The 26,595-nt window shown below is 37.8% G+C and overlaps 1 protein-coding gene across 2 annotated transcripts in view; it reads left to right on the top strand.

Annotated features, from left to right (window-relative positions):
• Nucleotides 1-4,928: 4,928 nt before the first annotated feature.
• LOC148647993 (galactose-specific lectin nattectin-like) overlaps nt 4,929-26,595 on the top strand; it is a 30,253-nt gene continuing 8,586 nt past the window's right edge. The window contains exons 1-4 of one of the 2 annotated variants that reach the window (XM_088608043.1): nt 4,987-5,076; nt 13,131-13,237; nt 21,806-21,875; nt 23,947-24,047. In XM_088608043.1, coding sequence (XP_088464169.1) covers nt 21,818-21,875; nt 23,947-24,047 — 159 coding nt within the window. In that variant the 5' untranslated portion in view covers nt 4,987-5,076; nt 13,131-13,237; nt 21,806-21,817. Of the gene's footprint in view, nt 5,077-13,130; nt 13,238-21,805; nt 21,876-23,946; nt 24,048-26,595 lie in introns of both variants that reach the window. The other variant, XM_088608042.1, reaches the window with a different exon arrangement.

Below are 26,595 nucleotides of genomic sequence, written 5' to 3' on the forward strand. Positions count from 1 at the left end.
GATTCAATCACAGACCATGTGACATGGGAGTCAGGAAACTAACACACAGTGCCACCGGATTTAATAACGCAATAAAAACGCTATAAAATAATGTGACTAGGCACAGAAAAAGTTTTGAAATATATTTGAAATATAAAAGTCAATTGATTGTCCATAATATCGCTATTCTATTTTTTCGAAGAAATGTTTGTTAAAAGAAAAGTCCAGCACCAGCTGGATTTGAACACACAACCTGCCAGTTATTAGTCAGGCACGTAGACCAGTAGGCTACAAGACAACTCATATTAACAGGGAGGCGAAACAGCCCTACACAGCCCTGTCGCAGTACACGAATATAATCATACCGTTATTAAATTCTTTAGATACGCGATTCCATATTATATTGGCAGAAAAGCTTAAAACTACCACTTTTTCACACGCTATTTCACATGCTAGTTAAATACTTCGATGCTTAAAATCGTTAGGGAGAAATGGAATCTCTCCGGTGTGTATTTTTCCTTTAAAGTACCGATTCCTGGAATCTGACTGGCTGACACCCTTCTGAAGTGGTTCCATAAAATCTGGTATACGGAAAAGAAAGCGTTGATAAATACAAGTGTCTTTTAATATACTCTTTGCTGTGCTCTTGAGGATCCTTGTGATATTTTGAGCTCTAGTTGAATGATGTGTCACATTTTAAATCATTTTCGTAGTTAGAAATTATGAAACGCCCTGTTAAAATCAAGGAAGTTTTTATGCCCGTTGAAGTAAAACAAAATGCCTGACAAAGTATGGCTTCGACAGATTCCAAGTGCTTGCACAAATGTGCTAAAGAAATTATACTTTGAGTATACAGCTTGTCCAAAGCCATCCATTATTAATACTATTAGTAATATCTTCAGTAAAGGCTTTGATGCATAAATATTTCTGATAAAGGTAGGTTGTGTACTTTTGTCCAACTGAGCAATCTTGCTTTCATAAAATATACCAATATTTTAATGACTGATGATTAACATGCTGTAATACACAGTTCAAAATTAAAGGCTCAAATGTTGTACATGAGAGGTTAAGCTCCCACTGGCGGTTTTACAAGGTGACGACAGATAGTTTCCGGCAGAGCGTCAAATGACCGCGTGATACCGTGACACGCCCACCGGGGTATGCCGCGAAATACGTCACCCATTTGTACAAAAGTACACAACCTACCTTTATCAGAAATATTTATGCATCAAAGCCTTTACCGAAGATATTACTAATAGTATTAATAATGAATGACTTTGGACAAGCTGTAAACTCAAAGTATTACGCTGGTCCACATTCTTTCTAACCGTCATTTTAAACAAAAATACTTTTTGTTTTTTCTTTGACAAACAGGACATTAGCTAGCCAATACGATAAAGGCATGATAAAGGAATGACTTTTTTTGCTAATTTCTTTAGCACATTTGTACAAGCACTTGGAATCTGTCCAAGCCCTACTTTGTCAGGCATTTTCTTTTACTGCAACGGACATAAAAACTCCCTTGCTTTTAACAGAGCGTTTCATAATTTCATAATTGATTTTTCATAAAATCAAACCAACATCCCTCCCCTGTTCTCTCTCTCCCCTGGCGTTTGTAATCGTTTTTATTTTTAAATAAATTCATGTATATAAAAAAGTCATGTATTTTAAAAATCTTAAGATTTCTATATTTATGTCTTTATTTAGTGGTTTCATTAGTGACAAAGGCTAAACTTTCTTGGAAAAATGTATTTTATGTAAACCATGTTTGCTATTAATTCATTTAGGGCTAGAATATGTTCATTGTCTTCCAATGAAAGAAGGGTTCCTTTCGCCGTAGTCGGGTTGACATTAGAAGCTTGCCACGCCTGGACTGTTACACCAAAGCATTAGCATGTTAAAGCGATTTCATTGAGGCGCCTAGCTTTCTTATCTAGTAAGTACTGTACTTACTGGGTTTTGGAGGGGGGGGGGTGTCTTTCGCTGGAATCTTGCCCCCTTCTACTTTGAAAATACCTGTGAAACCGGTTTAATTCGTCACAGCCAGCACTCCCGCAGAGAGGGGGGGTTGTACTTGCAGTGCATCGGTGCTTCGTTAATGTCTGAGCCGGATTACATCATTATATCTTATTTTGTATTTCTATATAAAAAAAAATCATTTGCTCAGCTTAACACTATTGTTGTTATTGTTTTTATCCTGTAAAGCGCTTTGAGGAGCCACCTTTAAAGGCGCCATATACAATAAAGTTCATTATTATTATTATTATTGTTAATTTGCTGGACAGATAGGTGAACATTATTACGCAGAAGACAAAGATAGTGATTTACGTTGCATTGTGCATTGTTCTGCTTTAATACAGTTTTAAATAATTAAAAGTCTAAACAGTATCAGCTTTATTTATGGGTTTTAAATAAAGGCGATTACAACATGATTTAAATCAATATAAATGTTTATATTGTAATGCATAGGTAACTATTCATTGTTATTAAAATGACTTAAATTCGATCATGATGTGATATTTAGGCATATAAATTTGTTTGGTGCGGGGTGCGGAACCAGGGAACTATTTACATGGAAAACGGGCGTTTCCAAGTGCTTGTACAATCGATGGAAATGTTCAAATAAATGTGCAAAAGAAATAAACAAAATAATCATTTATTTCTTTATCATATTGGCTAGCTAATGTCCTCTCTTTGCTAGTTAGTGGCTGTGTTTCTGCGTTGGGTAGCAACGGGTGACTATGTTCTCAGGCGGAAGATGTAAACAGCTTAATTTTCATGTTAAATAATTTTTTTAATTAAAATTAATTCTATACTGCAATCACATATTTGGGTACCGTTTCATAAAACTTTCATGCTTAAAATGTTTATGTTTCCCGTACCGCGGGTTTGTACCGTGAATTTTGAATGGCTCCATCTGAAGTTCAAGTTCAATTTTTTCCACAGATTAGCAGTTGGATTTAGGGCTTTGAGTGACTTACTCAAGGACATTCACTTCATTATTTCTACTCCAGTGTATCTTCTTTCTGAAATGTGAGTTTATATCACAATTTTACATTTTTACAAGACTGAAGTATGTTTTCCTCTATGAATTGCCAGTACTTTGCTCTATCTATGTACCTAATCTTCAAAAGCCTCTTCATGCCTGTTGATGATAAGCATTACATTAACATAGTGCTGTGCTGCTACCAACATGTTTTATAGTAGGGATGGTGATGACTGGGTGATGCACTGTGTTGGGTTTGCGTCAGATATAACATTTGATCCAAGTATTTGACCAGTTTCTTGAAAGACGTTAGGGCTTTGGCTTCAACAACATGGCACTGTGAACAATTAGTGTAAGGTTGTTCTCAGTTTTTTACAAGTCCCTTTAATGCACTACTTAGTAAGTTGGTGTTGTATAGTAGATTGAGTTAAGAGCTGTTATAGACACTGGCTGGTATCTTGCTACAGTGACATTCATTGCAGAGATGTAAGAAAGAATCCCCTTCCCAGGGATTGATATAAAAGTAATTTAATGTTGTCAAACACAAATTTTCATATCACAATTCTAACCATGTGAATCATATTAAATGAAACATGAGCTTTTTAAACATGTTCTTCAGTATTCAGCATGAAACCAAATACTAAATATCAGTATTACAAAAATATTAAATTAATGTTATAAAAACTATGATCCAGTGTTTCATATATTTTACGGTGTTACTGAAGGAAATTCCAGGATGACAATGATGGAAAGCAAAATATCCTAATCAACAAAAAAGTCAATAAAAGTATACAATCTAAATGTTCTTAACTGATATCAAATCCCCTTTCAGAAGTGACAGACCCTCATATCAAAGACTGCAGGAGGAATCTTTTCAGTATAATTGTCAAAAGAGTTTATATAAAATAATTACAGGGGTGTGAATGAACGTGACCCTTATGTTTTTGCTTCACTTTTTTGCAATTCTGTTAAGAGTATGATTTTTTTTATAATTATTTAAGGAAGACACATTATCTCGTCTCAAACTATTTTCTGTTCCTATTGCATCAGATTGAAAGGACACTGTAGCTGTGTTAAGCCCAGAGCAGATCCTTGTCCAAGCAAAGCCTGTTTCTACACCCCATCATAATTTTCTGTATGGTGGACCTTGCCTCACATTGCGTAAAACCAAACCCAGAAACAGATAACATCACCACTGTTGTCTGACAGGTTGCCAAATGTTTGCCATGAGAAAACAAAGACAAAAGGATTTTGCTTATCTTTTCATTGGGCTGAGTTTTATTTAAACTTTAGTATAACATTAAGAATCTGAAACAACATGAAATTGATCTGTACACATGGTCAATTATTATAACTATTCTTCTTATTATTATTATTACTATTGTTTTATTATATTAATTATATATATATATTAATATAATTATTAATAGCAATGACAATAACAAAAGCAAAGGCTGCTGGAAATAAAAATGAAATCTTGTACATCTATATTTTTTAATGTAATTGTAACTATTAATTAATATTCTTTGGATAACCATTTTCAAAGAAGTCATCTACACTTTTAAGTTTAACTGTTTTAAATTATATAATACATTTAGTATATGAGTTAATACTAATATATAACATTCTAAATACTTTTGTGTATTATCATAAAGAATCCTTTTGATTTGTTTTACTATTAACTGTTTTTTATATTTTCATTATAATGAAAGTAGTAATCTGTGGAAGAGAACATGGTTAATATTTTGAATAATAAAGTTGGAAATAATGTTTATGAAGTTATAATTATAAAGTTGTTTTCAGGAAGGGTAACAAACTCTGCTTTATTAAGGTGCAGTGAACCTCTTAAGTTACTTATTGACAACATGAGGCATTACAAAATTCTAAATTTTAAACACTGAAGTGTCTCAATGTGAACTTCAGTATGAAGCAATTTCTAAAAATATCCAATAGAAAACAAATAAAAAATTGAATGACTGGGACACAGCCTCCTTTATACCCAGTATAAAAAGGCATAACAAATGTGAATCCCACATACACAGACTGCTTTATCATAGCTCACCAATCATTGCTGCATAGTGAGTGACACTGCTCAGCTTCATTGTCCAAAGGTAGGATTCCACTTTTTTTTTTTAAAGATTCATTACGATTTTTGTTTATTTATCTAGACTGCTAATTGGAAAGGGACTAGAAAGTCATTTGAGTCAAATAGGAAACTGTTTGTTCCTACCATGTTAATGTTCTTGCAAAAGTATTCTTTGAGTATGCCTACTAAGGTTTCACATTTTAGTGCTTTAAAGTTTACAGTCATGACATTTTTTATTTTATTCTTTTGCTTCTAACATTAACAACGGTAAGTAGTCAGTTTATAGCATATTCATCATTCAAGGTAAAATATGATCATCCATTAATACAAAAGGAAATAAATTACATAATGATGTGTTAGGGCATATTGGGACAAAATTGCAGTCCTTCATTACTAAAATAATCATAGAAAAAAACAATATGAATTAAGAAAGGTGGTTTTGCATATAAGTGCAAATTGGAGACCAGATCTTCCAAAAGTGCTCTGATTTCAAGTTTAGATCATACAGATGCAGCCACTCAAAATCCACGGTACAACCCCATACCGCATGCAATTACCCACAGTTCACTGCGTTGTACCGCAGTACGTGATTGGCTGGCCAAAATGACTGACAGGGGCACTCATGGTGCATTGGGTGTTAGTGAAAAGATTTAATCATTTAATCTCTTTACTGTGCATGTTTTAATCTGCTTAGTATCAAATATTGATATGGAATTTCACAACTAAAGGGACATTTTAGTAGCTGAGCCTAAAAAGAAGAGGAGCATAACACGACTGAAGGTCATAAACGATATTAATTTAGGAACATAAACATATTATGTAAACTGTATATGGCTGGTATTGGAAGTTTAAATAAAAAATACACACCAGTATTCCACTTTCTTCCTAAACATTTTAAGCATCAAAGTCTTACATTCGGTTACATACTGTGGATATTTTGGAAAAGTTTGTACAGATGCAGCCATTCAAAATGCGCGGTAAAAACCCGCGGTACGGTAACCTACCCACAAGCCACCGCGGGGCACCGGAGCATACCGCAGGGCAAGTGATTGGCTGGCCAAAATGACCGACAGGGGCACTCGTGGTGCATTGGTTGGTAGTGCAAAGATTGAATCATTTAATGTCTTTACTGTGCACATTTTAATCCGCTTAGTTTTGAATATTTATATGGATTTTACCACTAAAGGGAAATTTTAGTAGCTGAGCATAAAAAGAAGAGGAGCATAACGCATCTGAAGGTCATAAACGATATTAATTTAAAACATTACTGTATGTATGTAAACTGTACTGTGTATGGCTGGTCTTGGTAGTTTAAAGAAAAAATACACACCAGTCTTCCATTTCTCCCTAAACATTTTAAGCATGAAAGTTTTATGAAACGGTACCCAAATATGCGATTGCTGTATAGAATGAATTTTAATTTAAAAAAAATATTTAACACGAACATTAAGCTGTTTACATCTTCCGCCTGAGAACAGTCACCCGTTGCTACCCAACGCAGAATGGTGATTGGCTGACACTATCTGACACCCCTCTGATTGGAGAAAAAAGACGTGCTGGTTTGCTATACCAGGAAGAGAATTTCTTTCAATTCTAAACGTGTATTTTAAAAGTTTAAGAAGTAAAAACCTTACAGCGTACACAGATTTCTAAACTGATCAGGATCGTTATCTTTGTCTTATGCATAATAATGTTCACCGCTCTGTCCAGCAAATTAATAATAAACTTTATTTTATATAGCGTTTTAAACGAATAAGTAATTAGATTGCTCATAAACCTAATCACTTGCTTTTTCTTTTTATTTAGGCTCAGATTACAACTATAGATCGAATTATTAATAACCATAATAACAACCAACCAACAAAAACAACCATATAAACATAATGGTGGTGCTGGACCTTCCAGTTTTATTTATTTATTTTTTAATCGCGTAACATAAACATATTACCGTATGCAAACTGTACTGTATACAATATGTACATGTATATTTAATGTCTTAACTGTGCCCGTTTAAGTATTGAATATTCATATCTAATTTTACCACTGAAGGGAAATCTTAACATAAACATACAGTATATGGCTGGTCTCGGTACTTTAAAGAAAAAAATACACACCGGTATTCCATTTCTCCCTAAACATTGTAAGCTTCGAAGTCTTTAACTAACGTGATACCGGAGTCAACAAGCATACTTTTAGAATTTGATTAAAAGGGAATATAATATGGAATCGCGTATCTCAAGAAATTAATAACGATATAATTATATTCATGTTGCAAAAGAACTGCAACGGACATAAAAACTCCCTTGCATGGTTTCATTACGACCAGAATCGGTCTTGAGATATTTTTAACTTGATTTACAGTATTTGAGAGGTATGTCTTAACACCGATACTACAGTGCTTAAGTACTGCTCACGTATATGTTTCTAGGTTTATATTATGCATTTCATACGGTCAAATTACTTTTGAGCAATAAGAAGCGAGAAACGGTATGCGTTTTACTTTCGTTTTGTGCTGGGACCCGTGGATTGATTAGAGATATCAAGTACATACAAGTCATTTTTTAAATGTTGTAGTTCGTCTTGAAAAAATGTTACGAGTACATCATCTATCAACAATTACACAGGTTCTGTTTCCATATTGCGGATTTTGGTTACGTAATATTATTTTCTAGATTTCACGTTGTGAATATGATGGGATGTCTGATGGGATGTTTCTAAAAATCCACCCTCTGTAAAACGTCTTCTCTAGTTGTCCTGCATATGTATTCGCTAATGAAGCTGTGTGTTCTGAGCCTAGATCTCTACATTTCTGTATGAACCAGCTTAGAGGGCTAAAGACAGCTTGTGTTTAAATTGAGTGTAAGGCAATTTATGCTTCTAAAGTCATGGTCAGCATTTATCTTTGTACTGTGTTGTAAACTTGTTCTGTGCCAAGTCACATTATTTTATAGCGTTTTTAAAGCGTTATCAAATACGGTGTTACTGTAGTTTACTGAGTCCCATGTCACATGGTCTGTGATTGAAACCTGTAAAACCGGTTTAATTCGTCACAGCCAGCACTCTTCAGGTGTGAGGGTCTTCTGCTCAGAATGAAACGCTAAAATGTTTGTGTATATTCTAATGGTAGTGGGGGCGGGGTGTGTGGGAATAAGTTTGGTTGAAACATTTTCTCTGAAAGCATTTTCTTCTTGTAACCGATCTTGTTACAGCATGTTACAGTTTACTATTATTAACCATATTAATTTTAAGTGCTTAATGTAAAATCTTGTAAAAATATATTTTCATTGTTCAAATATACATTAAGTCTGACTATCATATAATAAGTTAAATACAAAACTAAAGAAAAAATAGGGTTAAATATAATTCAAAATATTTTGCTAACAATGTTAACTGTTTATGAATAATAAAATGTATTAACTAAGGAGTAGGATGGCACAGTTGTTAGTATGTTTTTTGTTTTTTTTTAACCCAATCTCCGGGAAACCATTAGTACGATGGTGAATCGGAGATTCTCAACCCTTGCTGCGTACGACTGGAAAAGAATTCGTGATCGGATCAACGAAATGCTTCGTAGGAGGAGGCAGTCTTTTCCTCTTGTCTAACAGTCTGTCCACAAACAAAACATTCCTGTTAGACAAGAGGAATTGAAAAAAAAACAATGTTGTCAATGAAAACCGGTGTGTGTGTCTCTCCCTGCTGGATGTCCCTCTCACAAACTGCTGAATGAATAAAATAATTTTATTGAAAACGAGTTTGCGATTGTCTGGTCTTTAAATTCTGTAGATACGCGATTCCATATTATATTCCCTTTTAATCAAATTCTAAAAGTATGCTTGTTGACTCCGGTATCGCGTTAGTTAAAGACTTCGATGCTTAAAATGTTTAGGGAGAAATGGAATACTGGTGTGTATGTTTTCTTTAAAGTACCGAGACCAGCCATATACTGTATGTTTAAGTTCCAAAATTAATATCGTTTATGGGCTTCACACGCGTTGCAGTATGCTCAGGCACTAAGTAAAAGGAGATGCTTCGTATTGCTTGACTAATTTTAAAAACTAAGTTATAAATATAAAAATTGCAGGCGCTGCTCTGGTGCGTCGGCTCCTACACAGTGCCTGTCTGCCGTAAGCGTAACAATATACATACAGTACCCAACACTGCTTGTACCCATCTGTCATGTAAATAAAACACCTTGAATTGAATTGAATTGAGGGGAGAAGGGGGGGATACTAAAGCCAATACTGGCTCAATGGGCTTTGACGTGCTAATGCGTTAACGGTCCGGGTGTGGCAGGCTTCCAATGTCAACTCGACTCGATTAGAAGACAATGAACGTATTTTAGCCCTAAATGAATTAATAGCAAACATGGTTTACATAAAATACATTTTTCCAAGAAAGTTTATAATAATACGATCTATAGTTGAAATCTGAGCCTACTTTAAAAATAAAGGAAAAGCATTTTCAGAGAGCAATCACGCTGTGTTTATGAAGAAAAAGTGATTAGGTTTATGAGCAATCTAATTACCTATTCGCTTAAAATGCTATATAAAATAAAGTTTATTTAGAGATGAATGATCAGTGTCGCAGTTTAAATAATGTGAGTCAGGAAACTAACACAGCGCCACCGGATTTAATAACGCAATAAAAACGCTATAAAATAATGTGACACAGTACAGCACAGTACAACAATACTGACCATGACTTTAGAAGCATAAATTACCTTACACTCAATTTAAACACAAGCTGTCTTTCTGTATGAACCTCTAAGCTGGTTCATACAGAAAATGTAGAAATGCATTAGCCTGATCATGATTAAAAAACACATAATTAAACACGCGTTTGCGATTTAAATCAGAACACGATTTAAATCAATATAAATGTTTATATTGTAACGCATACTGTCCCGCCTCCATTTCTCTATAAAAATTTACTGTTGCACACACACACACAATAGAAGCAGGAACCACTGTCAGAAGGGAAGATATATTCAAAATATCGCAAATATCGATCATGTTGCGATATTTTGAAATATAAAAGTCAATTGATTGTCCATAATATCGCTTAACTATTTTTTCGAATAAATGTTTGTTAAAATAAAAGTCCAGCACCAGCTGGATTCGAACACACAACCTACCAGCTGGAAGTCACGCACCTAGACCAGTAGGCTACAAGACAGCTCGCATGTTCAGGTAGGCGAAACAGCCTTACACAGTCCTGCCGCAGTACACGGATATAATCATACCGTTATTAAATTCTTTAGATACGCGATTCCATATTATATTCCCTTTTAATCAAATTCTAAAAGTATGCTTGTTGACTCCGGTATCACGTTAGTTAAAGACTTCGAAGCTTACAATGTTTAGGGAGAAATGGAATACCGGTGTGTATTTTTCCTTGTGATATTTTAAGCTCTAGTTGAATGATAGGTGTCGCATTTTAAATCATTTTCGTAGCTAGAAATTATGAAACGCCCTGTTAAAAGCAAGGAAGTTTTTATGCCCCGTTGAAGTAAAACAAAATGCCTGACAAAGTATGGCTTGGACAGATTCCAAGTGCTTGTACAAATGTGCTAAAGAAATTATACTTTGAGTATACAGCTTGTCCAAAGTCATCCATTATTAATACTATTAGTAATATCTTCAGTAAAGGCTTTGATGCATAAATATTTCTGATAAAGGTAGGTTGTGTACTTCTGTCCAACTGAGCAATCTTGCTTTCATAATATATACCAACATTTTAATGACTGATGATTAACATGCTGTAATACACAGTTCAAAATTAAAGGCTCAAATGCTGTACATGAGAGGTTAAGCTCCCCCTGGCGGTTTTACAAGGCGACGCCGGATAGTTAGTCACGTGACACACGTGAAATGCGTGATACCGCGTGATACTGTGACACGCCCACCGGGGTATGCCGCGAAATACCTCACCCATTTTGAATGGCTGCATCTGTACGTGCTCCTTCTGACTATATTAAGCTTATATACTTTGTAAAAAGTTATAATGTTTTAACCTTTTGTGCGAATACGCTCTTTAATGCAGTAAACAAAAGCATACTTTTTACTTTTTAGAATTTGATTAATAGGGAATATAACATGGAATTGCTTATCTGAACAAATTAATAACGGTATAATTATATTCATATTCTGTAGATCAAGTATCACAGTAGTACACTTTCTTTGGAAATGTCTGCTATAGTTTCACTGCTTCCCACATGATTATGTCTGTGGCATAATGCATTAAGCGTGTGCTTTCCATGCTGTAAGTCAAGTGTTCAAGCCTAGCTGTTGCCATGAGTTTTCTTTGAACAAATAAAAAAATATTTGAAAAACTAAAATAGCAAATATTATGTACACTATATTGACAGTTGTAGAATGTGATTAATATGGAATACAATATGGAATCACATATCTAAAGAAATTAATAATGGTATAATTATATTCATATACTGTAGCTCAAATCCTGCTAAACTAAAAATTAGACATATGAAGAGTATGATTGGACAAAGTTGTGAGGCTCTAGTAGAATTTCTATGTAAACTGAAGAGTTATAGAGGAGACACGTTATGTCTCCTTTTTACACTTGTAAAAAAGAACATTCCAATGTTGATGCGACACAGAAGATATTATTAATAATGTAATAATGTCACTGAACCAAGCCAAACTGGCACTATCCAGCATCAGGACAGCACTGCTAGAGCACCACAACTCAGGCTCAACCACTTCACAGCACAGATCAAACAGCAATATCTCACACACTGGAACACACACACACAAATACAACATAAACTGGAATGCCACAGAACCCTAAACAGACAACACACACTAGCCGAATATTTGACCAAAATAAGAAACAGCAAAAAGAAACAGGCCCTGACAAAGTACAGGCTCAGTGACCACAGCCTGGCCATGAAAACTGGGTGACACAGACAGACGTGGCTTCCCAGAGAGGACAGGCTGTGCTCCCACTGCCAGCGGGAAGAAATAGTGACAGAGGTGCACTTCCTACTGCACTGTGACAGATATTCTGGGATTAGAGAAACATTCTTCCCTTATTTCAGAAATCTAATCCCAGAGATCTAACCTGCCAGAACCATAATGGGTCCCAGTCCTACTGGGAGAGGGAGGGGGGAACTCAGTTGAACTGACAGCCCAGTATGTGATCTCCTCTCACAGCCTGAGGAACAGTGAATCTGTCTCCAAATAATGCTCAGTATGTTTACACTATATGTAAATATTTTATGATATGTCTTTGTTTCATGTTAATTTTATTATTTTTATTTGCTTTGGCAACACTGATTGTACCCATCGGTCATGCTAATAAAGCACCTTGAATAAAATGATAAAATATATGATATTTATAAATATATGAACAAAACAGATTATCCTTTCTGACAACAACATCAAAGAGGCTAAGGAATGTCTACGGCTGACAGCTCCACATCATCTTCCTTTTATAACTAACCTCATTAGATCTCTCAACTCTAAACTCTACCAGTTTCTCAACTCAAAACACTCAGTCATCTTCTTCAGAAGAAAACCATCAACACCCCAAACACCTTCACCAGTCCTAACCTTGTTGTCACTATACCTTCTGACCTTCTTTCCCTTTCACAGGATGAGCGATCCCTCCTCAGCAAAGGCCTCAGTTTTGTACCAGTTCCCAGGAAGCTGGACATCTCCCAGACCAATGTAGACCTTAACCGCTTTTACCGCAGGATCCGTCTCAGAGCACATTTTGCTGACGATTCCTCATCACAGGCAGCTGATAACAACCCAGTTATTGATGTCATTAACAACATTAATCCCAAACAGAGCTGTTGGACTCCCCCCTCTGGCCGTTTTCCATCAGTCGATTATTTCATTAACCAATGCACCAATCAAGCTCCCAAGGCACTCTCTATACCCAGTAAACACAGCTCCAACCTCACCCAAGGAGAAAATCAGGCACTCCAGTCTCTCCGCAACAGGGATGATATCGTCATCAAACCAGCGGACAAAGGAGGTGCTGTTGTGGTGTGGCATAAGAATCTATACATCTCTGAAGCCTGACACTTCTGCCTACCTCCCTCTCCAACAGGACTCTACCACTGACTACCAAAAGAAGTGGTATCCACCATTTTTCTTCTTATCAGCAGTAATGAGCTCCCCCAGGAGGCGAACCAGCTCATCATTGAACATCCATAGGTATCTCAATTTTACCTCCTCCCCAAAATCCACAAACCTGACACCCCTGGATGCCCCATCTTATCAGCATGTAAGTGTCACACCACTTACATCTCAGCCTTTCTCGACAGCCTCATGAGACCGCTGGTTGATGGTCTTCCCTCATACATCAAAGACACCAACCACGCGCTCCAACTTTTTAATGATTTCCAATTTCAGGGCACCGAATGCTACATTTTTACCATGGACATCACATCTCTTTAAACTGTCATCCCCATAGTGACGGCCTTACAGCCCTCAAGCACACGCTGAACAAACGCACAGTGCTTGATCCACCCACCCACACCCTGGTACGCCTTGCAGAATTGGTTCTCACACTGAACGCATTCTCCTTCAATAATCGTTTTTACCAACGATTGGTGAGTGGAGTTGCCATGGGCACCAGAATGTGACCCAGCTATTCCAATATCTTTGTTGGCTGGGTAGAAGAACGCTTCTTCGCTTCCTACACTGGCTATGTCCCTGACCTCTACAAGCGATATATTGATGACTGCGTCGGTGCCGCCACATGCTCCAAAAATCAGCTTGAGTACTTCCTGCACCATTTCACCAACTTCCACCCATCCCTCAAATATACGGTTAACATATCTTCCACTTCTCTTCCGTTTCTAGACATCAATTTCTCCAGCAACTACCCCCGACTCTCAACTTTGGTTTATTACAAACCCACGGATTCACACAGCTATCTCTTGTATAACTCATTTCACCCCAAACATATTAAAAACTCTCTCCCTTTTTCACAGTTCCTTCGGCTACGACGACTATGCAGTGATGACATCGACTTCGAGAACCAAACCCTCAAAATGTACTCTTTTTTCATCAACAGAGGATACCCCAGCAGTGTTATTGACAGGGCCCTTGCCCGAGCCAAAAACACCCCTCAGACCATCAACCCAATCAGGAACTCCACCGTAACAACTGCATTCCTTTGGTGCTTCCCTACCACCCCAACACACTTCCTATCCCCAGGACCATTAACGATAACTTTTCCATCCTACAGGATGATCCCTCCATTGGGGCCCTCTTTTCTGACCGCCCCATCATCTCATATCGCCGATCACCTAATCTACGCAACCTTCTTGTTCACAGCTCCCTCGACCGCCCTCAGAAACCATCCACACCTGGTACTTTCCCTTGCAACAGAGTTCGCTGTATCACCTGCAAGTACACATCCAACACCACACTCATTTAAGGCCCCTCAGGACAATTCCGGATCACCCAGATGGCATCTTGTACCCCCAGCAACCTTATTTACTGTATCTCTTGCAGTAAATGCCCAGTTTCTCTCTACATTGGAGAAACAGGAAGGAGACTTGGAGACCGCTTTAGAGAACATGTCAGGACTGTGAAGATTAAAGATCTTTCCAAGCCCATTGTTTCTCATTTCACCTCTGACGGCAATGACCACTCTAACCTCTCCATCTGTGTTCTCAAAGATGGTTTTCCGAACTCATACGTCAGAAAGACCACCGAAACCAAACTTATCCTGCAGCTTGGATCACACCTTTCCCCTTCTCTTAAGGACAGACTACTATTCTACTAAATTTTCTCCATTCATTGGAAGTTTCATTTCACGCCTCTCGACAACTATTCTGACTTCACACCTCTTGATTGGCCTCTCTTTCTGTCCCCTGCTCCTGCCTCTCACTCCTCCTCCCTCCCAGCCTTTGTTCTCCCGCTACATTATCTTTGCCTACGCCTTGTCTCTCTCACACCTGAAGAAGGCTCCATGGCCGAAACGTTGTGTTTTCTCTCTTCTTTTTTTCACCATGGAATAAACCTATTACTTGTTCCTTTGCAGCCTACTCATGCTGACGCAGCTACCCACCTGAACTACTATATCATAAAATATTTACATATACTTAATATAGTCAGAAGAAGTACGTAAAAACTTTTCCAAAATAACCACACTATGTAACCGAATGCAAGACTTTGATGCTTAAAATGTTTAGGAAGAAAGTGGAATACTGGTGTGTATTTTTAATTACCAATACCAGCCATATACAGTTTACATAATATGTTTATATTCCTAAATTAATATCGTTCATTAACTTGTGAAAGGCATGGTGAATCGGAGATTCTGAAAACTTACTTTGCATGATTGGAAACGAATACGTGATCGGATCAACGAAATGCTGTGGTGTTACTTTTTGTCATTAAGTAAAAATTAAGCACAGATGCAGCCATTCAAAACAAGTGAGGTACACCACGGTACCATGCGGTGGGCGTGTCGCATCCTAACGTGGTATGACGCAGTGTAACGCGTCATTTGACGTTGTATCGGAAAGTATCCAGAATCACCTTGTAAAACTGCCAGTAGGAGCCAATAAAGCTTAACCTCTCGTACAGCATTTGAACTTTTAAATTTAAACTGTGTATTACAGCATGATAATCATCAGTCATTAAAAAGTTGGTATATTTTATGAAAGCAAGATTGCTCAGTTGGGCAAATGTACACAACCTTTATCATAAATATTTTAATTATGCAGAAATATTCTATGCATCAAAGCCTTTACTGAAGATATTACTAATAGTATTAATAATGAATGACCTTGGACAAGCTGTAAACTCAAAGTATTACACTGGTCCACATTATTTGTAACCATCATTTTAAATGAAAAGGAAAAAATTACTTTTTTGTTTATTTCTTTAGAACACTTATTTGAACATTTCCATCGATTGTACAAGCACTGAAAAACTGCCCAATCCCTAGTTCGTCTGACATTTTCTTTTACTATAACAGATATAAAAACTCCCTTGCTTTTAACAGAGTGTTTAATAATTTCTAACAACGAAAAAAGTCAATTGTGTGTCCATAATATTGCTATTTTCATATTGCTAATTGCTATCGCTACTGAGTCTCTGTGTCTACAGTATATCGTTTGTGAACCAACCGGTTTCACAGGTATTTTCAACCCCCAGCCACTGTTGTTTCATCGGTTGTTATCCTGTAAAGCACTTTGAGGAGCCACCTTTAAAGGTGCTATATGAAATAAAGTTTATATTATTATTAACATTGATCATATTTTTCCTCCCAGAACTTGTAAATTGTTGTTGTTATTGTTGTTATCCTGTAAAGAGCTTTGAGAAGCATACTGTCCAGCTTGTCAGGTGCATTCTCTTGTAAAATACTAAGTAGAGCTTTGGGGTTATTAGTGCTCCACTTACAGCAACCCAATGTAAATACATTTTGTCTCCAAATCCACCACCACTTGTATGAATCATAGCCCTGCCAAACGATGCAAATTCCGTTGCAATGGTTGTGTGCAGGAATTATTCAGTATGGCATCTCCATGTTCAAGTAAACACTGCTCTGTGTGCAAATGCAAATGCATTTTAAAAAAGTATTTTTTTTAAAGTCACCTTTAAAGGCGCTATATAAAATAAAGTTTATTATTATTATTAATATTGATGATATTCTTTCTCCCAGGACTTGTTAAATTGTTGTTGTTATGATTGTTGTTATCCTGTAAAGCACTTTGAGAAGTATACTGTCCAACATATTGTATTTCATCGCACTTTGACAGATCGTCTTAAAATCACTTTTTGTTAGAATATCCTCCAAGAGGATATTCCCCCCAAGAGGATATAGAGGATATCCCCAAAGAGGTATCCAGGTAACAGTGAAACGGACGTACAGTCTGGGGAGATCCCGTTTTCCATGTAAATAGTTCCCTGGTTCCGCACCCCTATGTGTCTCTCTCTCTCTCTGTCTCTCTCTCTCTCTCTTGGACCCGCACTCTTGGCGGGCTTGTCTTGTGTCTCTCTCTCGTCTGGGCGCGGGAGTGCTGCTAGCGGGTGGTGATGGAGAAGAAATAAAGCGCGGTTTTTAACTCCACAAGTCTGAGTCTCTGTGTTCGTGCTCAACAAACCCAAATTCATTACATTGGTGTCAGAAGCTGAAGGATGGACAGTGAATTACTTAATTTTTATGATAAATCATTTTTTAAAATTAAAATTCATTCTATACAGTAATCACATATTTGGGGCCCGTTTCATAAAACTTTGATGCTTAAAATGTTTAGGGAGAAATGGAAGACTGGTGTATATTTTTTCTTTAACCTACCAAATCCAGCCATATACAGTACAGTTTACATAAAGTAATATGTTTATGTTCCTAAATTAATATCGTTTATGACCTTCAAATGCGTTATGCTCCTCTTCTTTTTATGCTCAGCTACTAAAATTTCCCTTTAGTGGTAAAATTCCATAAAAATATTCAATACTTAGCGGATTAAAACATGCACAGTAAAGAGATTAAATGATTAAATCTTTTCACTACCTACCAATGCACCACGAGTGCCCCTGTTGGTCATTTTGGCCAGCCAATCACTTACCGTGGTAGACTGCGGTGGCTTGTGGGTAGTTGCGTGCGGTACGGGTTTGTACCGTGCATTTTGAATGGCCGCATCTGTATTTTCATGTTGTAACAGTTAAACTGATTCAGATGGTTACAAAGATACAGTAATACTTTGATCTTACAGTCTGCCCAAGGTCATTCATTATTAGTACTATAAGTAATATATCCCGTAAAGACTTTGATGCATAAAATTAAAATATTTGTGATGAAGGTGGAAGGTTGTGTACTTTTGTCTAACTGAGCAATCTTGCTTTTATAAAGTAAATAAATGTTTAATGATTAACATGCTGTAGTACACAGTTTAAAATTATTAAAAGTCTGAAGAGTATATAACTTAAATTCTTAATTGGAAAAAGATTATCCCTCAGCAGTGACCAAGATTTGAAACTGGGCGTTTTCTGGCAACAGTTCAAATGCTGTACATGAGAAGTTAAGCTGCTTACGTTACGTTACGTTAAGCTTTGAATAGGTTATAATACGGTATATTGCCCCACGCCCACCACGTTTTACCACAGCGTACCTCACTCATTTTGAATGGCTGGATCTGTATGTTAGTTTTTCCAGAGGTAGAAATGCAGCTACTTGAGAGAGTCACATTTCAACAGTGGGTACCTTGGAGACAGACCATATCAGCAAAATACACTTCTTGGAAAAAGAAACAAGTGTTTAAAATAGGCATTCAGAGCCTTTGTCAAGTATGACTGTATAATCACTGTGTAGAAAACACAATTTTGCAAACATAGTAACATGTTCACCCGAGATTTTTTTAATGACAGAATGTCAATTTTTTCAGTATTGTTTAATTTTATCACACTGCCAGAATAAATTAATAAAGGTACTCATCTGAGAGTGACACTTAAACATTGGGTGTAGCTTTTGCAAACAAACTAGGGTTAGATAAAATTTGTTATGAAATTTGAAATTAAGCTCTTGTATGATAGAACTTTCAGTGCAGCTTTTCACACATACGGTCCTAGTCAGTAAATGAGCGCCCCAAATCTTGCTCCCAGGTAGTTTTCTGGGGTGTATATGAAGATTTACAGTTAGTAACTAATATATTATATAATTTTGATAACATTCCCCTTGGGGTACCAGGAGTTCTTAATTTTTTTTCAATTTCAATAGAACCAATCTCAATCTATTTCCTTTGAGACGAGATATAATAATATGGCGTATTTGAAGAAATGTGTAAAATTCAGATGCGGGAATATTATATTCAGTTTTGATCTGATCAAAAGATTTTAAAATTTATTATGAGAATAAACAGTAAAGATCTAAAATCCACTTTCTTGTCTAGAAGTCCTATATTTTTCATTTGCATTTGAAATAGGATTGAGAATGACAGGAGACAATAGAGACATACAAATGGGTATATTAAGGTATTATTAAGTATTCCTCCAATCCAGGAGAGTATTGTGTTCTAGAAATTTGTCTAACAGATTTCTCAATAGACTAACATTGTTAATAAAGGGTAGAAATTGTAATGGGTTTTACAAACCCTGTATGATCAGGTTTAATCATATTTGGTAATATGTTTTCTAATCTATGAGCAAGAACCTTTGCCAATATTTTGGCAAATAATAATAATAATAATTAATAATTGCTTACACTTATATAGCGCTTTTCTGGACACTCCACTCAAAGCGCTTTACAGGTAATGGGGACTCCCCTCCACCACCACCAATGTGCAGCATCCACCTGGATGATGCGACGGCAGCCATAGTGCGCCAGAACGCTCACCACACATCAGCTATCAGTGGGGAGGAGAGCAGAGTAATGTAGCCAATTCATAGAGGGGGATTATTAGGAGGCCATGATTAGTAAGGGCCAATTGGAAATTTGGCCAGGACACCGGGGTTACACCCCTACTCTTTTCGAGAAGCGCCCTGGGATTTTTAATGACCACAGAGAGTCAGGACCTCGGTTTTACGTCTCATCCGAAGGACGGCGCCTGTTTCAAATTCAATTTGAAACGGCGAATTCAATAGACCTATAAGCCTATTGAATTCAAATCAGAATTTAATAGGCTTATAGGTCTGTATGATGCACAGTCCTGTGCATCCTTATCTTTTTTTCAAAAGCAAACAGATAGAGGCTTTATTCCAAGTCTCAGGTAATGAGCCTTGATCTGGTAGATTTATACAATTCTAGATGGTACAAATCCAGCCATGGTGATGTGCCCAAGGGCACAGATAAAATTGCACCCAGAGCCTCTCCAGGGGTTAAAGGTGCATTAAGAGCATTCCTATGAACCTCAGAAATGAGGTTGTAATATAATAAATACCTTTTACAGGTATGATGGTATATCAACTTATGCCACATTGTTTTGTGAAACATAAAGTGCCTTATAGAAGTTTTTAAATACAGTATTTAAAAACCTGAATTGTAGTTCAGGTGGATAGCTGCATCAGCATGCCTGGGCTGCAAAGGAACAAGTAATAGGTTTATTCCGTGCTGAAAAAAAGAAGAAAGAAAACACAATGTTTCGGCCCTGGAGCCTTCTTCAGGTGTGAGAAAGACAAGGCAGTAAGCAAAGGTAATGTAGTGGGAGAACAAAGGCTGGAAGAGAGGAGGAGTGAGAGGTGGGAGCAGGGGACAGAAAGAGAGGCCAATCAAGACGTGTGAAGTCAGAATAGGTTTAGAACATTGGAAGTTTAATTGGAAATGAAACTTCCAATGAATGGAGAAAATTTAGAAGAAAAGTAGTCTGTCGTTAAGAGAAGGGGGAAGGTGTGATCCTACTGTAGCTGCAGGATAATTTTGGTTTCTGTAGTCTTTCTGATGTATGAGTTCAGAAAACCGTCTTTGAGAACACAGACAGAATGTTGTTAATTGACCTGGGATCATATGTCTGTGAACCATCTGTTAACTTTACAGACTTAATGGAACACTCATTTTGTTTATTTTTTATCTTGTGGGTGAGTAATCTAATTGGCTTATTTCCATATTTGTAATACCTCTGTTTGAAAAGCAAATATTTTTTAATGTTCTGAATGTTCTAAATTCAATTCTGTCTTTGATCTACATAACGCTGCCCAACTAGAGCAACTAATTTGGGGCGGAGCAGTGGTTGTGTGGCTAAGGATCTGCGCCTGTGGCTAGAAAGTCCGGCAGAGGAATCCTACTCTGTTGGGCTCCTAAGCAAAGCCCTTAAACCCAACTGCTCCAGGGGTGTTATACAATGGCTGACCCTGTGCTCTGACCCCAAGATTCTCTCTCTGTCTGTGTGTCTGATAGAGAGCAAGCTGGGGTATGTGAAAAGATGAATTCCTAATGCAATAAATTGTATATGGCTAATAAAGTGAACTCTCTAGGTGTTTTTTATTTTTGTATGTAAGTTCTCTAAGTGCGATACCTCTGCTTCTAAATTTAATCTCTTTTCAATTGAGATTTTTTTAGGATTGAGGGAAATGATATGCCCCCCAATAGTTGTTTTAGCAGCATCCCACATTGTTGCAGGTGATACTAGTGATTTTTGTCATCTTCACAATAGTGAAGGATCCACTTTTGTACAAGATCACAAAACACAGCATTTGCTAAGAGAGAGGTGTTAAACCTCCAGAATCTACTTCGCTCTATGGCAATACTAAAATTAAAATCTAATTGTATCAATCATGAGAATGATCAGATAGGATAATTGAACCAATATGACAGGATAAAACATTATAAACATACTGGGAATAAAATACAAAAAATAAGAGGCATGGGAATTAAAAGTAAAAGGTATAGTTTTTAACTAAAGGATTCAATTCTCTTCATATATCCACAAGACCCAAGACCACGAGTCCCTACATATGTTTTTGAGAGCAAATAACGATCTAGTTTAAAACAAGGGCAGTGTTGGTTAAACAAAAGTATAAATTTGGGAGAATCTTCATTAGGAACACAAATATTTAGAATAGTAAGATGTTGTCCAAATATAGAACCTGATATTAAAACAAATCTGCCTTCTGAGTCTTTTTCCAGGCTTTGAATGACCTAGTAAATGACCCTGCCCAGCCTCTCTTCTAGCCACCTACAGTACGTGCACACTAATATCATGCTGCTCTATTATACAGCTTCTCCACTCCCTGGCAAAGGGAATCATATTGACATCCTACTGCTATGCCTTTCCATTTAGCCTCCTGCACATTAACTTCACACTGTTCTGCCCATTTTTGTTCTTTTAGAAAGCTGGCAACATGAGGTGTGTGTTTTCAGCTCTGATCTGCATTTTACTCACTCTCAGTGTGGTGACAGGTAAGGCATTCTATCACTGTACACTCTCAAATGAGTAAAACATAATTTGGAACAAATTTCTTTCATCTCCACCTGTCATTCACAATTATTGCTTTGTGAAGTATATGTCTTGGCCTTCATTTTATTGGGTAATAAAGACCTGTTGTGTAGTATGAGGTCAAGTCCACTCTGGCTTTTTTATTCTTATTTATTTTAAAATTTATCCAATAATGTGATCAGAGTCAAACATAAATTTATTACTCATTATGTTTACTTTGTAAGATAAGTGCTATTTTTTCTTTTTTCTTTATGGCCTGACTGCCTCAGACATCTTTTACAAGCAATAACTGTAGTGTTGTCATTACAATATGAGCAATAATCACACATGATCTTTTATTGACCAGAAAGGCATAGGATAACAATCCTTAAAAGGACTACTCTCACCAGCCAGTAAGAGTGAAGGTGCAGGGTCCTAACTAATACAAGCCACACAGTTCAGGTTGGGAACCTGAGAAAACAGAGCAGAATGTGGAAACATCGTCACCGTCTTCGGGAAAAAGAGGCTGAGCGAGCTCCAGCAAGTCTGTCCTGGTGTAGCACTACCATACACCCCCAGGTCTTTAACTGGACACAATAACACACTTCCCCCTTCCCCCTTCCCACTTCCCACTTCCCACTTCCCACTTCCCACTTCCCAAGTTGGAGAGGCCTTTCTGCTGTTGGGGGCTGTACACCCAGAAAAGTTCCCCAGCATATGGGTCCCTGGCAGTGCATGTCATATTGGTGCTTCTGATGCACGCCAGCCTGGGTGAGGTGGGCCCGGGTGAAAGCATGTACGCGGTCCATGCTTCACTGAAGTTGCCACATGTAGTCTGGGCCGGGGGGGGGGGGAAGAGCTGTCTCCTGGTCGTGTCCCAAATGCCAGGGCTATTGGGGTGCAAATTACTTTCCTCAACATCAAGGAGGCTGGTATGCACCCTGTGGACTTGTGGACAGATGTCCTGTAGGCCCATAGTACCAAGGGCAGATGTTGATCCCAGTCCAGCTGATTTTCAGACACCAAAGAAGCCTGTTGGGTGGAGATAGTGCCGTGAAAAAGCTTTACCAACCCATCACTGTGGGGATGCAAGGGGGGTTAGCCGTATTTTGTATCCCCCGCGGCTGGCACACCGGGCTGAAAACGTGGGACCTCTGGTCACTGTGGGGCTCCTCTGGTGCCCACAGCCTGGTAAACATGCCCTCCAGCAGTGCATCCGCCACAGTGGTGGTGCTGTGGTCTGGTAGGGTATATGCCTCAGGCCATTTTGTAAAATAGTCCATATCCACCAGGATGAAGCGGTTGCTAGAATCTGAACGAGGGAGTGGGCCCAGCACATCAACCCCCACTCGCACCATAGGAGCTCCCACCTGATGTTGCTGTAGGGGGGGATGGATGCAGTCAGGGGGACCTTTCTCTGCCAGGCACACATCACAAGTTTGGCAGAAATGCACCATGTCCTGGTGACACTGTCTCCAGTAGAAGTGGTCCCGGAAATGCCCCAGGGTCTTGGCAGTACCAAAATGTCCCACTCCTGGCTGCCCATGCACTGCTTACAGCACAACATCCCGCAGAGAGGCAAGTACCCCTAGCTGCTACTGTTTCTCACCACCGGAGGGTGCCTGTCAACCCCAACACAACACCCCCTCCTTCACAACCAAGGAATACCAGAGTGTACAGAGTGCTTTAACTGCCTTGGAGTGAGAAACAATATCTTCCCGCGATAGCTGGCTCCTTTATGTCTTCCAGCGCAGCACCAGACCACTAGCAGGGACATCGTTAACTCCTGGGATTTGGGGGGAAGGACAGGGGTTTATGTACATATAGTGTTAGTATACGGGTTTGACTGTCCCATGTTTTCCATCATGCATTCATTTAGTGCCCCACCACCGCCTGATGGGGGTGCTACATTATACTTTTGCTAGTACACAAGAAATTGAAATTTAACCTGTGCACGATGATTCCATCCAAATATGAATTCGGTTTCTCTATTAACTTTGATAACCAGATGCTTCACCTGAAAAATTATATGAGCCTCACAAGTATCCTTTTCAGGAACGTATGACTGCCAATGCACATGTCCAACAGGCTGGATGAAGTTTGATGGATTCTGCTACAAGTTCTTCACGGAAAGAATGACGTGGGCTGATGCAAATGTATGTATCGTGCGAGTTACAGGCAGTTTTCAGATTTTGTTTTTATTTATTGTGATGAAAGCAAACTATTGTGAAAGTGTTGATTTTAAATGGAGTCAATCCCAGTAACCTGTGATTGCAGACTAATCAATGATAGATACACTACAGATTACCTGTTATACTATGGTTACATACAAATGCATCCATTCAAAGTGCGCGGCACAGACACGTACGGGGGGTAATTGGCTACGTCATCGCGCATTGTGACGTGCGATGACGCACAGTACCGCGGTAAATAGTTCCCTGGTTCCGCACCCCTTGGTGTTTCTCTTGCTCTCTCTCGGGTCACCTGATCATTAGCTCGAAAGATTTCAGTGCTTTGTGTATATTCTAATGGCAGTGGGGGCAGGGTGTGTGGGAACAGGTTTGGTTGAAATTGCATTGGAGATCTATGTTTTTCACACCTGAAACACTTTCTCTGAAAGCATTTTCTTCCCAGTTTAGCCGATCTTGTAACAGCATGTTACAGTTTACTTTTATTAACCATATTAATTTTAAGTGCTTACTGCCATTTTTTGACCACGCACGAATACTCTTATGTCCATATCTTCGCAAGGGAATCAGTGCGAATTGTAATACTAATTAAATAACCGCGGGCACTTTCTACCCACTCTGACAACAGGAACATTCCTATTCTTAGCTCAGCAGCTCATTACAATATAGGGTGTTCAAACCAATTTTTTTACACAGTGACACAGCGTCGCGTTGTGAATCTGTTTTTCCATGTTTACAAAGAAAGTGGAATACAGTGATACCACTTGCTATATAGATACATGTGTTTAGATATTTAGACCCAGCGTGGCACCAAGAGAGGGAGGAGGGGCGGAGCTCAGCAGTACAGAACGAACGTTCTGCTGCCTGGAGCGCTTAATGGCACCAATCACATCTGGATTTATAACTTAGTTCTTAAAATTAATCAAGCAATATGAAGCATCTCTTTTTACTTTTAAGTCCCTTAATTATCATTAAGCACAGCTTTCTCACCACTTAGACTACTTTTTGATACCATCTTTAGACAAAGCAGAAACGTGTTGTACTTTCTAATGACATTACAAGTGGAAAGATTACAGATTTTATTCGTCTTTAATATTGTTACGTTATAAATTTTAGAAATGTTTAATCTATACAAAGAACACAAAACTATTCTCGATTGTATTTCTGAAAGTTATGTTACACTTAATTCACTGTTTTAAATACATCTAATTAAGAAAGTTAAGTGTTAGCATAAACTATTAGTAATCAATAATATTGAATTTAGCACTTTAATAAGTTGTTGCACTTTCCCCCGCATCTTGTAAAAATATATTTTCATTGTTCAAATATACATTAAATTTGACTATCATATAATAAGTTAAATATAAAATTCAAGAAAAAATAGGGTCAAATGTAATTCAAAATATTTTGCTAACAATGTTAACTGTTTATAAATAATAAAATGTATTAACCAAGGAGTAGGATGGCACAGTTGTTCTTTTTTTTTTCATAAATACAACAGTAATACCTGATGTCTCAGTGGCTTTCAAAATTAAATTATGCATGCAAACCTGTGAACTAGAAAGATGACTAAGATATCCATCCATTTATAATGGTGGCAAATCGGTTAGCATTGCTATCTTGCAGCACTGGGGTCCTAGGTTCAATTCCTGCCATCCTGTGTGTGTGGGGTTTGAATGTTCTCTCTGGGTTACATGGTTTTTCTCCATACTGTGTGTGTGATATGACTCCCTCTCGCACTCCAAAACATACTGGTAAGTTAATTGGTTTATGGGAAAACTGGCCCTGGTGCGTGTGTGTTTGTGTCTGTCTGTCCTGTGATGGACTGGCGCTATGTCCAGGGTGTATTTTGCCTTGTGTCCGTTGCTGCCTGGGATAGGCTCCAAATCCTCTGTACTGGATAAAGAGATTAGAAAATTGATGGAAGTAAAGGCACTGTGTGGATGGAACTATACACAGTGTTAGAAACCCACTATGAAATGGCAGCATCTCACTGAGAATAAAATATTTTATAGTGCTGGCTTAAGGAAACAGCCTTTCCACCTCTCTTGCACATCAGTATCCATACCTAGTTATTTAAATTGCCTCTAATTATAAACATCTTAATATGCTGGCTCTGTGGACCAGCATCAGTTATGTTTGCCCATTCCTTCACTTAATGTGCATCCAACACACAGTTCAATGCTAGCAACTACACAAAATCTAAAATACAATCCTCATTTCAGTATCTATGTAAACATACAGTCTATTAACTTCATCATCTTCATCAAAAGTATGCCTAACCCCATTAGGAAGTGTTCTTGTTATCAGTGTATTCCTCAACTTTCCCAAAATTATCTTTTTCTTACCAACATCTCTAGTCTTTTATCCTGCAATAACTCAGCCAACACTTCAATCCCCTAAAGCTGCTTAATTCCTTTAAATCACATATATCATATGTAAATACTGGCCATGTAATACTCTGCATTGTGGAATAATAGTTTACTTTAAAGGGAACTAGAGAAACTAGGAACTA

This window comes from Lepisosteus platostomus, chromosome 15 (assembly GCF_059453375.1).
Source record: "Lepisosteus platostomus isolate fLepPlt1 chromosome 15, fLepPlt1.hap1, whole genome shotgun sequence".
Taxonomy (NCBI): domain Eukaryota; kingdom Metazoa; phylum Chordata; class Actinopteri; order Semionotiformes; family Lepisosteidae; genus Lepisosteus; species Lepisosteus platostomus.